Below are 13,963 nucleotides of genomic sequence, written 5' to 3' on the forward strand. Positions count from 1 at the left end.
TCTGATTCAGAATGTTTGTGATGAGACCTGAGATTCTGAACTTCTTAATAAGCTTCCAGGAGCTGCTGGTCTCTGAGCACCAAATCATAAAGTTTACTGTCTCTTAAAAAGTTACTCTTAAACACAGGAATCATAGAAAATTGTACTTATAGAATATAGTCAGGAGAGAGATGTAATAGGAGAGCCATCTGGATGTGTACACTCAGGTCGTAATACTCACTTGGTTGGAATATGAAAATCTACAGTCCCTACTCAATTCAGTAATGTGTTTGGTGGCATATAAGTGATCTCCGTAACCAAAATCAAAATTAACTTGGCTGCTGCTATTGGAAATATTCCTAACAATTAAGAAACCTAGGCCAAGTATATCATGGTGTATATATAACACTATCAGAGTTAATAAAGTCTTTCCTCCAGTATTCTGCTTGATCACATGAACATTTGGGGGCACGTTTTTGATGTTTTATAAATAATATGCTATATCAGTTATGAAAGAAGCAAATTCTCTGAAAGGATATAAAGTGCCTTTTCTGCTGTTCTCATGGGCACCGTTTGACTCAGTTTCCCAGAGTATGTGGTGACAATAGCCATGCCTGCCTTCTTAGAGAGGAAATGGTCAAGTACCATATGACTGCAAAAGAATGGTTGTTGTTTTTTCTCTTGTTGAATATTCTCCTGACAGTACAGTTTGCTCTGTTCTGTTTATTGGCATATTTGAAAGTAATAATAATTTAGAAAACTCTCTCTTCTGAAATGTCCTATTTTAGAATATCAGATTTACTAATTTTTGAAACATAAAAAGAAACTGAACACTGGCGGCCTCACTAATCCCATTTTATGGAAAATGCCAATTAAGAGGCCTTGCAAGACTTGGGTGTGTACCTTGTAAAGCAGGAATGGGGACACTTTTCCACGATTTTACCTTTAGCAATTAAAATGTTTGCCTTGTCAGGAGTATTAAATAGGTGATTTCTTCCAGCCTGTCACACGTAACTGTTGTTGCTTCATTTCTCATTGACCATCAGATCCTGTCAATTCAGCTTCCGTAGTACTTCTGGAATCTGTTTCTGTGGATTTACCATTGAATTTTCCACTGTAATTATCCTGTCACAGGCCCTCACCTTCTCTCCCCTGAGCCATTATAAGAAGTTTATTAAGTGTTTTCTGTACCTCTAGATTATCCCAGTGCTAGTCAACTCTGGCTCTTGCTGTTGAAGTTTGTCTTTCTAAAACCTCTATCTGATCATCCCATTTCCTTCCCTGGAGACTGTTAGCTTTCTATGGCCTACAAATACATGGAGACTTTTAGCATAGCTTCTACTTCCTACTAACGTTCTGTAAGACAGCATCACCTTTCATTAATACCCTCCTCTGGCTCCTTAAACTCTAAGAGCACCAGATGCTTAGACATTTTACTAAACACACACAGGACATTGTCTCACATTTTTGCCTTTGCTTAGGCTGGGCCCCTCTGTCTAGAATCTGTTTCACCACTTTTCTTCTTAGAAAGCCCGTTTTTTTGTTATTCAAGAATGAAACGATATTTTCCTAGGAAAATTTTCCTGAGGCTTCCTTCCATATCCTCCCACAGCTCTCTGCTCAAGCTTCTTATAGCGCATCGCTTGCGAAGCATCCTAATTATTTGTGTGTCTGTGTCTCCCCCTGGCCTGTAAGTTCTAGCCAGAGTTGAAGTCAAAGTTTTGCTTCAGACAGCCTTGTATCTCTCAGGCCCCTAGCAGAGGAGTTGGCTGATGCTAGGTGCTTTATGAATAATTCCTGAATACGGGGGGAGGGAGAGGCTAGAAGGACAGGTCAAAGGAGAGATGAAAGAAAGAAATGAAAGGACTTAATTTTCCTAAATGGCATCAGTAATTTGTTCACGATAAACTAAAATAAAAGTAGGATCTATACATATGTGAATAAAGAGATCAGCATGCACACATCTGCAGGTAATAACACACACAGCCCATAGTAGAGCTGTGCCTCTCTCTCTCATATTACATGATCTTTAGGAAGAATAGAACCTGGTGGCTTATGCTTGTAAGGTTGATATTTCCTTGTTTTGCTTGGTCCTAATTTTGTACTTTATCCTTATTCTAGGATGACAGAAGTCTTCGGCTTGTGGCTAATTCAATGGTGTGGGTTCCAGAAGGCGGCATGCTGCAGATCACCAACAGAATCTTACAGGCTGAAGCCCCCGGGGCCAGTGCTGAAGAAATCATCTATGAGATTACACAAGACCACCCCAAGTTTGGTAACTCTTTTTTTCCCGCCTTGGGCACAATTTCACCTTTGCATTCAGCAGTCTAGGGTTTGCTTTGTATATTGCCAGGCAGCAAGGTTGCAATTCTAATGAACTGAGTTTTCTGACACTTTACACATCCCCTCTAAAAATAGATTAATCATGATAGCTGTCACACCATACACATTCCCTAGGTAGTATACTAAGTTTTATAAACACATTTATAACACCTACAATTTAATTTGGGTTTCAGAACAGCTTCATTTTGCAGATGAGAAATGTGGGTTAAAAGCAGCTTGCTAAAAGTCACCTAGCTAATATATGTCAGTTTAATTTCAAAGGTCAGGCTCTCAAACTCCATCTGGTATCCCTTTCAGAATATTATTAGAATTCTTCTTGATGAGATGTTTTCAAAAATACACAAAGACATTTTCATTGTTCGCTGTTGTTACTCCTACTTCCAGCAAGGTAGTAAGATGTGTGGTAACCTGAGAAATTTCCCATTTTCACCACCTAGAAATGCTGGATAAAATATAGCAACAGCTATAAGGTGCTCATAGCTGACCTTCCAAAAATAGAGAGACATCTCCAGATACCAGCAGCAAAGAGGGCACTGAACATCAGTCTGAGTGTGAGCTAATGACATCGCTCCCTGACAGGGGCCGTGTGTGTCTCAGTGGCCCAGGGGGCTTGGGGAGACTTCATGCTTGTGCCTGGATAGGCCTTTGGAATTAAGATCTTGCATGAAATCAGGACTCTGGAAGGACACACCTTCAATTAGAGGAACAGAATAGAAAATAGGAAGTTCATCAGCACAGAGAGATTGCAGAAAACTCTGCCTGTGTTTCCCAGGCTCAGAGTGGAGCAGAAAGTCTGTTGAGAATTAAGAACTTCAAGCCTGGGCGGCGCCTGTGGCTCAGTGAGTAGGGCGCCGGCCCCATATGCCGAGGGTGGCGGGTTCAAACCCAGCCCCGGCCAAACTGCAACCAAAAAATAGCCGGGCGTTGTGGCGGGCGCCTGTAGTCCCAGCTACTTGGGAGGCTGAGGCAAGAGAATTGCGTAAGCCCAAGAGTTTGAGGTTGCTGTGAGCCGTGTGACGCCACGGCACTCTACCGAGGGCGGTACAGTGAGCCAAGTCTTCTTGCTCTCCTAGGTACAGTGAGACTCTGTCTCTACAAAATAAAAAAAAAAAAAAAAAGAACTTCAAGCCTATTTCTCTTGCAGATCTGGGGTTAAATTACACTATATGCCTTATCCAAGAAACCCAAAGCTGAGACATGGCATTAATACAGGGTGGCCATAAAGTTTGTATGCAATTTAAAATTGCACATGAACTTTATGGCCACCTGTATAAAAGTTAGTCCCAGACCAATGATACTTCTTCAGTTCTTCATAGAAACTACTACACAAGGCCCACCCTCAACAACAGGCCACAAGGATTTCCAGAGAAGGCCACTGCGGATTAACTCAGAATGTAAAATTACAGAACCTCACCATGCGTGGTGACTCATGCCTGTAATCTCAGCACTCTACGAGGCCTAGGTGGGTGGATTGCCTGAGCTCACAGGTTCAAGACCAGCCTGAGCCACAGCAAGACCCCACCTCTAAAAATAGCCAGGCATTGTGGTGGGTGCCTGTAGTCCCAGCTACTTGGGAGACTGAGGCAAGAGAATCGCTTGTGTCCAAGAGTGTGTTGTGACCACAGAACTGTACTAAAGGGCTGTGGCATTAGGAAGGTTGAGAACCACTGAGTTGCTGTGAGCTATGACGCTACAGCACTCTACCCAGGGCAACAAAGTGAGACTCTGTCTCAAAAAAGTAAATAAATGATAAAATAAAATTACAGAACCTCTGAGGAAACAATGCACGCTACTATAACCAAACAAACAAGATTAAAACCCTAAGAATTTCAAGTAAGTAATAATCTTATAAAAACTACGAGATAAGCATATTAAAATGATCTAAATACACAAAAGAAGCAATTAAAACTGTAAGAAATAATAAAATCATATAAAAATAAAGGAACAGGTAAATTCTTAAAAAATAAATAAATTGATCATCTAAAAATAAAAATTATATTTATTAAAAGTAAAACCTCATGTGGTTACAGTACATAGGAGAGCAAGAAGGCTTGGCTTGCTTCTGGGCTATCCGATTTTCTTTTTGGCCAGGGCTGGGTTTGAACTCACCACCTCCGGTATATGGGGCCAGAACACTGCTCCTTTGAGCCACAGGCATCACCCCCAATTTTTTAAATTTATATTTTCTATAGTGAGGTTAACAAAATATGTTTTATATAATTTAAAAATAATTCTAATGTCCACAAAGACGTTGAAAACTACAACCTAATCAAGAATTGTTATTATGAGGATAAAACAGCCAGTCTAGCTGAGGTCGCTTTATTAAAGCAGTGTAACCTGGAGGAAGGCAAGTGAGCTATCTTGGACTATAGGTTTCTTTTAACTTTTTATTTTAAAATAATTTTAGACTTACTGAAAAGTTGCAAAAAATAGTACAATGAGCTCTTGAATACCCTTTACCCTAACATTAGCTTCCCCTAATGTTAATGTTTTACATAACTATAGCTACAGAATATTTATCCAACCCTAGAAATTAACATTGATGCAATTAATTAATCCATACACCTCATTCAAATTGCACCGGGTATCCCACGAATGCTCTTTTTCTCATCTGATCTGAGATCCCAGCTTACACTTAATTGTCATGGTTCCTTACTTTCCTCCACTCTGTTTCACTGCCTCAGCCTTTGTCTTTTATGACCTTGAAACTGTTGAGACATTTGTAGAAAGTCACTCAATTTGTTTGTCCGATGGTTTCTCATGATTAGATTAAGGTCGTGCCTTTTTTTCAGCTTTCTCTCATCAAGGGTACAGAACGTCACTGTGTCTCATTACTGTGATGTTGACTTTGGTCTCTTGGTTAAAGTGGTGCCTGCTGGATTTTTCCACTGTTAGTTACTCTTTTTCCATTTGTCATTAACGTTTCCTCTGATCATATTTTCAACTCCTTATCTTAAATTAGATAATTTCTAAGTCCTTTTCATCTCTAAAAATCTTTGACTCTTTTGATGTATTAAATTTTCTGCCTTTATCTTGATCATTAAAAGCCAAAAAAATTAAGCCCCCACATTTCCTAGAAACAGCTTAACTTCCATTCAGCATGAAACAAAACAGTGCTGGATTAAATGGTTTTTAAGTAGATAAAAGTTTTCCATTTCAGCTTGATAAATGCCACCCAGGCTTTCTTGTGACGCTTTTCTGCTATAACTCTCTTAATTAAATTCTTCCTGTGAAAATAAATCTGTGTCTCTATAGTTCCCTACTAATAATAATCAAATCATGTTGTCCTTAGGAACCATTCAAGAGTGAAAAAGGTGGTGGGAACCAGAAACCCACTTAACACGGATCCACTTACATCCATCTGTCCTGATGATGTGGATTTGTGGAACCCTTGCCTTGTACTCCCTCATTACTTTAAAGGGCTCAAGTTGGGCTTTAGCCTTTTTGCAAATCACTGACCTTGCAAAGGAACAGAATCAGACAGAATGCTGGTATGGTATGTGCTACAAGGATTGCTTCCTCTCTTATCCTCCACAGTTCCATTTGTCAAGCTCCGTAGCTTCCACATCCTCGGTAACTCTCATGTTGTTTGTTTTTCCCAATCTTACTCTGTTGCCTTAGTTCAAGTCTCCATCTCTCCTCTGGATTTTGCAGTGGCTTCAGAGCTGGTCACGCTGTCTACCTACATGTTGACTAATGTCACCACTTTTATAGAATAAAGTCCAGCTGCCTCAGCAGGACCTTCAAGCTGTGTACTTTCTATACTCTGATCACATGTTGTGTGCTATAAACTGGTTCATGCCATTCACCTACTAAAGATCTCACAGGGGCTCCCAAGTGATCTGGGGGCTTGTCTTTAGGAGTAGGAACTGTGTCTTGTTTATTTTTGAATCCCCCTATCCCTAAAGTGTTTAGAACAGTAATAAGCACCTAACAGCCATTCAGTGACTACTTATTGAATTGAAATTAATGGAATTAGCCAATACCCTGTCATTCCTATGGCATGGAAGTAATTTTTATGTGGAAATAGGCTTATTTCATTAGGCCATTTAGGAAGATTCTGTTTCGCTTTCCTATTATAAAGCAGAAAAGCTAGGAAATCAGCATTTGGATATTTTCTACTCTCTACATTTTTTTGGTGGAAAATCCTTTTCAGAATATTTTGCAACACTTCTCACATTCATTAACAGTCCACATCCAGGAAAAGCACTTTATTAAAACCATCTTAGGAGCAGAAGTTGAACCAGTTTAAGACAGGGTAATGGAAATTTTTGACGTAGGTACAAATGAGAAGTGATACAAGAAAGAAAAGGCTGAAGTGAGTTGATTCTACACATGATTATGCAAAGAAGAGTAGTGATGTTTTTCTCTTATTTCAGTATTTCATTACCATGCAGGATATTATGCTCATTTTTAACTTGAATTTAGTGCATATAAATGTTAGAGTGAGTGTTTGCTTTGAGTAAGAAAACATATTTCTCTAGAGTAATGAAAATGTGCTATCAATTGTCTGATATGTCTAGTGTATTAAGATCTAGGTAACCTCCCCCAGAACATTTTAAAAATAGATAGTCTCTCTCCCTCTCTCTCTGTCTCTCTCTCACACACACACTCACATCTTTCTTTAACTATCAGAGTGGTAAGGTTGGCTCTTTCAGATTTATTGCTAGATACATTTTCATGAAAATATAACTTCTGTTTTCAGCAGTTTATCCATTCTTCTTCTTGGTCTTCACTTGAAGATACATTCTTCTTGTGAAATTTTAATTGTTTCTGTGACACCTCTGTATTTTTTATCTCACTTTAAGAAGAAAGTAGCTTTAGGTGAAAAATAAGCAGTAAAAACAGATTGCTAGTGAGGGTAGGGCTGAGATTTAGATTTCCTGGCCTCGTTTCTGATAAAGTTTAAAGATGAAGGAGGAGAAAACATGATCAGTGGGTTAGCAGAGTGAATACTGGGTCATGTACACAAAAGGATGAGCATTGATTACAGAGCTTCATGAGCCAGAATGTGCACTTTGGGCTCAAATCCAAAGTCATTCGTGTGTGTGTAGCGCCTGTGGCTCAAGGAGTAGGGCGCTGGCCCCATATACCGGAGGTAGTGGGTTCAAACCCAGCCCTGGCCAAAAACTCCAAAGTCATTCGTGTGACCACCAGCAGTTACTGAATTCTGTACCTAGAGAACTTCATCTGTAGAAGGGGGGTGATAATAGAATTATTCAAAGGATTAAGTAGAAATACCAGTAAAGATGACCAATATTCTTTTTAAGCCCTTGTAAAATATGTACTATTTTTTTTATTTTACCATTGAAGAACAAAGACTAACAGAGATTAAGTAAGCTCACGTGGCTGAAAGGGTAGAGCTGCGTTTGAACCACCGCATATAGTGTGGTGCCTGCCTCGTGTTTTCCAGTGTTAGCTATCATATGTTGAGCATTCCTAATACAAAATCTGAAATGCTTCAAAATCCAAAACATTTTGAGTGCAACATGATGCCAAAATGTAACATTCTACGTTTGACCTTATGTGATGGAGTTGCAGTTAAAATGCAGTCAAAATGTTCTTTCATGCACAAATAAATATATGTATAAATACATACATATACATTATATATATATACACACACTATAAAATAACCTTTGGGGTAATTTGTATATATGAAACACAAATGAATTTTGTGTTTAGACTTGGGTCCCCTCCCCAAGACACCTCATTATGTATATGCAAATATTTTAAAATCTAAAAAAAATCCAATACCTGAAACACTTCTGGTCCCAAGCATTTCAGAAAAGGGATATTTAACCTGTATTATTATTTTTTTTAACAAAAAAGTATTTGTTAGGCTACTTCCATGATAATAAAATTAAGTACTAAAAGTAATGTAATCTCTTAATTTTCTTCTTGATATGTGACTGTAGAATGATAACTTAAAAGACCACACCACACGTATGGTGCATCTTACAAGGGTACATGTGAAATTTACTACATGTAGAATATAAATGTCTTAACACAATAACTAAGAAAATACCGTGAAGGCTATGTTAACCAGTTTGATGAAAATATTTCAAATTTTATATAAAACCAGCACATTGTACCCCATGATTGCATTAATGTACACAGCTATGATTTAATTTAAAAAAACTCACTAAGGCAAAAGAAGAATCTCTTTTAAGTTATCAGCCTGTACTATTGTTATTAGACAGATCTCTACCAAGAATAATATCTACTGAATTTTTCTAATTTTTCATTGTATTAGATGAAAGTTCAATGGTTCTTATTGAAACCAGAAAAATTTTCTGGTTGGAAACCATTTTCTGTAATGTAAAAAGTTGTGGGTAGAAATGAATTCGCTAAATGCCCAGTATTCAAGTATTTGATGACAATATTCACAACCATAGGGGTCTCCTTATATAATTTTAATAGATACAAGGCAGTAACTTCACTGAATTAACCCTTGAATAACATTTATTTATTTATTTATGTATTTTTGTTGTTCTTGCAGTTTGGCCAGGGCCTGGGTTCGAACCCAAAACCCTTGGTATATGGGGCCAGTGCCCTACCCACTGAGCCACAGGCACCGCCCATCCTTGAATGACTTTTAGTTCTTTTAGCTGAAAGACTGAAAATTCTGTCTAAATACAAAGTCAGTGATATCTATTGAATTTTGTGTTAACTTTTTTTTCATCTTAGATAAAGATTTTAAACAGTACATCATTTCTTTTCATTTAAAAAAAAAAAAAAAGTGCTAGGGCCAGGTGCGGTAGTTCATGCCTTTAACTTAGCACTCCGGGAGGCTGGGCTGGGAGGATTGCTTGGGGTCAGGAGTTTGAGACCAGCCTGAGCAAGAAGCTTGCAGTAAGCTATGATGACACCACTTCTGTGACAGAACAAGACTCTGTCTCAAAAAAGAGAGGAAGAAGCAGCATTGGGAAAGGATAGGAACTCTAACTTGCTTTTCCCAGGGACGCTCACAAACTGTGGCCTATGCCTTCACAGGGGAGCTGGTCCTTCTGATGAATATGCCTGCAGACAGCCCCACAGACGAAGGGCAGCACCTGCCTGATGGAAGGACAGCGACCCCCATCAGCACCTTCACCCAGCAGGACATCAACGAAGGCATCGTCTGGTACAGGCACTCGGGAGCTCCGGCCCAGAGCGACGCCTTCCACTTCCAGGTACCCCCTCTGCCTCCCAACACTCCTGAAGTCTGATGAAAGCCATCACTTCTGTATAAACAACATGAGTAACTCTCCGCAATTGCTCAGAACAAGTGTGGGCGAATTTCCTAAAAATTGCAGTCAAATCTCTCCTAGAAATGCGAGATGTTTAAATCTGTTAGTTCAGCTCTCTGGGTATCTTCACAAGCAGAGTTGTCCATAGCAAAAGGATTTCTACATAATGACCAGAGTATATGGAATTCCTTCAAAATGTAAAAGTACTCTAGAGAGGAAAAACGATCATATCTTCTTTTTGTGAATTTTCCTGGGACAGTTACCATCTTATAAAATCATGGACTTACAGCCAAACTCTGAGGGTCCAGGTGTGAGTTCTGCCACTTACTTGCTATGCAACTTTGGGTAAATGACTTGGGAAAAACCCTTATGCTTCATTTTTCTTGCCTGTGAAATAGAACTATTGTGAAGATTTGAGTGTGTGTATGTGTGTGCGTGTGAGTGTGTGTATATATAATATAGCATTTATAATACTGCCTATTACATGGTAAACACTGCATAAGGATTTGTTATTACCATTCACAAAAATTGGTCAAATACCATAACTGCAAGGAGACCCTGAATAAATTAAAGAACAAAAAATTATACTGGTTACCTTCTTTGGTGATTATGAATATAATTAGAAATTGCTATTAAAAAGGTAAAAACAAAATTCAAACCACGTTAAATATTTAAAATGGTTCCTGAGTAATTAGTAGGAAATTCTTTTAATTCTTTAAAGGAAATAAAAGCAGCAAACTGTTAAAAAATATTGGTGAGGAGGAAATCACTTATCAAAACTTAAATCATGTGGACAAAATTGTATTCAGAAGAAAATTGATGGCCTTAAGCTCTTATTATTGAGCAAGAAAGCATGAAAATAAATGGCCTAAATATTTAACTCAAGAAGCTAGAGAACCACAAGGGAAACCCAAGGAAAGCAAAAGGAAAAAATTAATAGAGGTAGGCAGAAGAATTGGCTAATTATAAAATCCCAGAAATGATACATGAATACAAAACTGGATTCTTTGAAAACAATCAATAAAATTAGAAAAACATCTGGCAAGCACAGTTTGGACATAAAGAATTAAACAGAAATACAAAGAAATAAGGAATTATGAATGAGAAAGAATGCTTGAGCATGGATACAGAGAAAAATGTGGAAACATGCCAGAGAAAATATATACGTTTATGGTAATCAGCCAAAGCCGGGTCAGAGCTCCTCAGAGTCTGGGGCTTTCCCTTTGTCTAGGAATCCAGTTGGGATAAACTAACCCTGAACGCTCACCTTGCTAAAATTATCATCCATTCTGCTTCTGACGCCTGCATGTACATCTTCATTGCCTGACTAATTTATATTGTGCAAAAGATGTGCTTTTCCAGAGAGCAGGTTGAGATAAATTTGGAAACCATTAAAATGAGATGCTGAACACATTGAACATCCAGTGAGTGAGCAGACATTGCCCAAGTTAACTTTTCATTTTTAGCACCTGGGGCCTGCAGCGGTCACCAAAGAGTGAGTCAGAATAGAGGCAAAGACCTCAATTAGGAGAGAGATTCTATCTCCCTAGACGTCAGGAGGAGGAATGTTATCAATATAGAACATTGCCCCAGAAGGGCATTCTAAGACCTGCTCAAAATGACATTTGAGGCTTTTGCAACTTGGTGACTAAGTACTAAAAGTAAACAAGATAAAATAATAAAAAAGAAAGTAGTAAAAGTTACCAACTTATAAAAAAGCTCACTGGAGTTTAATGTATCCAGTTGATAGCTGGACATGATGGCTCACACCTATAATCCTAACACTGTTAGAGACTGAGGCAGGAGGATCACTTGAGCTCAGGAGTTCAAGATCAGCCTGAGCATGAGCAAGACCCTGTCTCTACTAAAAATAGAAAAATTAATGGAGTGTTGTGGTGGTGCCTGTAGTCCCAGCTATTTGGGAGGCTGAGGCAGATGGATTGCTTGAGCTCAGGAGATTGAGGTTGCTGTGAGCTAGGCTGATGCTATGACACTCTAGTCTGGGTAACAGAGTGAGACTATCTCAAAAAATAAATATATAAACACACACACACACACATATATATATCCAGTTGAACATTATTACTTAGAAAGTGGTTCTCTTTGGAGAGCCTTCACACACTTCTCTCAAAATGTGTTTAGAACTCCTATTTGAATTTGCCTTCAAAGTATGTCGGCTAGTCTTTTAGAATATCCTCAGTAGTGAGAGGATTCTTATCCTTTGGAAGTGGATTAAAAAAGACAGCCAAATAGTCAAAAGTTATTCAGAATCAGGTCTGGTAAGAAAAAGAGTGATAATTATTTTTTGTTAAAATGGAGAATAATTATGAAGTGAGGCCTGGCCTTCTTATATAATTTGTGAACTCCATCCAAAAAAGCATTCCAAAAAATGCATTTGAATACTGACAGTATCTTTATTGCACATATGAAACATTTCTCTGGGATTATGTTCTCCTGACATAAAAGTTTCGGTGTGTTTTTTCTTAAAGTCTCACTGTTTTATGGGCTTACCTCCTACTTTGATTTCAAGTGACACAGGCACTATAGCGATGTATGAAACGGTTAGCAACTGCTCCAATTCATCATTTTGGTGTCCCTAAAGAATTTTAAACTAAAACAAAGATTCTGTTCCAAAGATTCTTTTCTTTCTTCCCTTCCTTTTTTCCCTTTAAAGCAGAAAATACAATATGATGAATTACATGGATTTAATTCCATTTTAATGTTGATGCGCTGTCATGAGCCATCAATTTGTCCCTTCTGTTACTTTGTATGTAAGATTGGGGGTCGAGGTAATGCAAGTGGGATTAAAAAACAGAGCATGGCACAGTGAGAAGGAAGCCTGCACCCTGGTAGTCATGTCTGGTGTGAGAAGGAAGCCTGGTTTCTTCTTTTTTTTTTGCAGTTTCTGGCCGGGGCTGGGTTTGAACCCACCACCTCCGGCATATGGGGCCAGTGCCCTACCCCTTTGAGCCAGAAGGGCCACCCATGGAAGCCTGGTTTTGATATATTCAGATTATATTGACACAGTCTCACGGACTGATTCACTTGCAAGCAATATGACCACATTTCACCACCTGCCCAGCGTTCTGTTCCTTCTTCATGAGATAGGAGAGTACGGACACCTTGTAGATTCCCCCTTCCTAATTTCACAAGGCTGCCAACTTGAGTCATGCTGTCAGTGGCAAGATCATGAACCAGATTGACCTGGCTAAGTGCTGCCACTTACTGGTTTGTGACTTTGACATGCCGCTTAAACATTTTGACCTTCAGTTTCCTTATCTGTAAAAAAGGGGATACTATCTATTTTGTGAGTATTAAGATTACCTTTGAAAATTAGAGAGTACAGTGCTGAGCCCGTGATAGATGATCAGCGGAATACATTATTGGTAAAGATTATTTGTATCAATCTGATGTTTCCTTGAAAACACAATTCTGAGACTTGATCTCAGGCACCTGATATATAAAGATAAGGCCGAAAAAGACAGTTTTCCTGGTTGTATGCCTGCCTTCTTTCTCAGAATTTATAGAACCTTACCCTTGTTGTAAGGAATTAATGCAACTGCACATGGCCACCCGGGGTTAGCAATTCTTGAGACAAGACTAAGGGGGAGTAAACAACAGAAAGAGGATGGCTTATGGGAAAGTCAGTATCTCTGATGGAAAGACAGAAACTGCATGAGAAAAGCATCATTTTTCAGTATTGTCAAAGCAGGAAAAAGTTGATTTTTATGACCATGACCCAAATTATAAATGTTATTAATCTTGCCGTGCAATCATGAGGCCGAGATGTGTCATTTACTTGTCATTTACCAGAGCTGAATAAAAATGAAGAAAATGGAATAAAAATTATTATGTTACATACTCACAATAAGGTAATATATAGCCATCAAAAATTATATTTTCAAGACTAATAACAAAATTGCATAGTATTGGTAAGTAAAATAATTAGAATATATGATTGTATACAAAATTTGATACATCTGCATGGAAAAAAGATTAAACTGAAATTCATCAATATATTAATCATCACTGTTTCTAAGTAGTGAAATTCTAGAATATTTTTTCTTTCTTATTTATACTTTCCTGTATTTTCAGCATTGCCTAAAATGATTATGTATCTTTTTAATAATCATAAATAGATTATTCCTCAACTCTGAAGAGCAGAATGACAGCTGTAATGCAGGCACATGTAGAGTTCAAAGACAGTTAAAAGGGGAAAAAGTAAAAACACGCACCAGTATGCCCTGCCCACCAGAAGGTGAGAGACTCAGCAGGCTTTACTTTTCAGGTGTCCAGTGCTGCAGATGTCCAGACCCGCCTGGAGAGCCGTGTATTCAACATCGCCATCCTGCCACAGACGCCTAAAGCACAGAAACTCTCTCTGGAGGCATCCCTCCACATGACTGTGA

At 38.5% G+C, this 13,963-nt stretch overlaps 1 protein-coding gene across 1 annotated transcript in view; it reads left to right on the forward strand.

Annotated features, from left to right (window-relative positions):
• The window catches only part of FRAS1 (Fraser extracellular matrix complex subunit 1), a 482,654-nt gene that overhangs the window by 337,400 nt on the left and 131,291 nt on the right, over positions 1–13,963 (forward strand). Inside the window, exons 30-32 of the mRNA XM_053590633.1 lie at positions 2,101–2,254; positions 9,319–9,497; positions 13,843–13,959. Coding sequence (XP_053446608.1) covers positions 2,101–2,254; positions 9,319–9,497; positions 13,843–13,959 — 450 coding nt within the window. The remainder of the gene's footprint in view (positions 1–2,100; positions 2,255–9,318; positions 9,498–13,842; positions 13,960–13,963) is intronic.

The sequence above is a fragment of the Nycticebus coucang genome, chromosome 1 (genome assembly GCF_027406575.1).
Source record: "Nycticebus coucang isolate mNycCou1 chromosome 1, mNycCou1.pri, whole genome shotgun sequence".
In the NCBI taxonomy this organism is placed as follows: domain Eukaryota; kingdom Metazoa; phylum Chordata; class Mammalia; order Primates; family Lorisidae; genus Nycticebus; species Nycticebus coucang.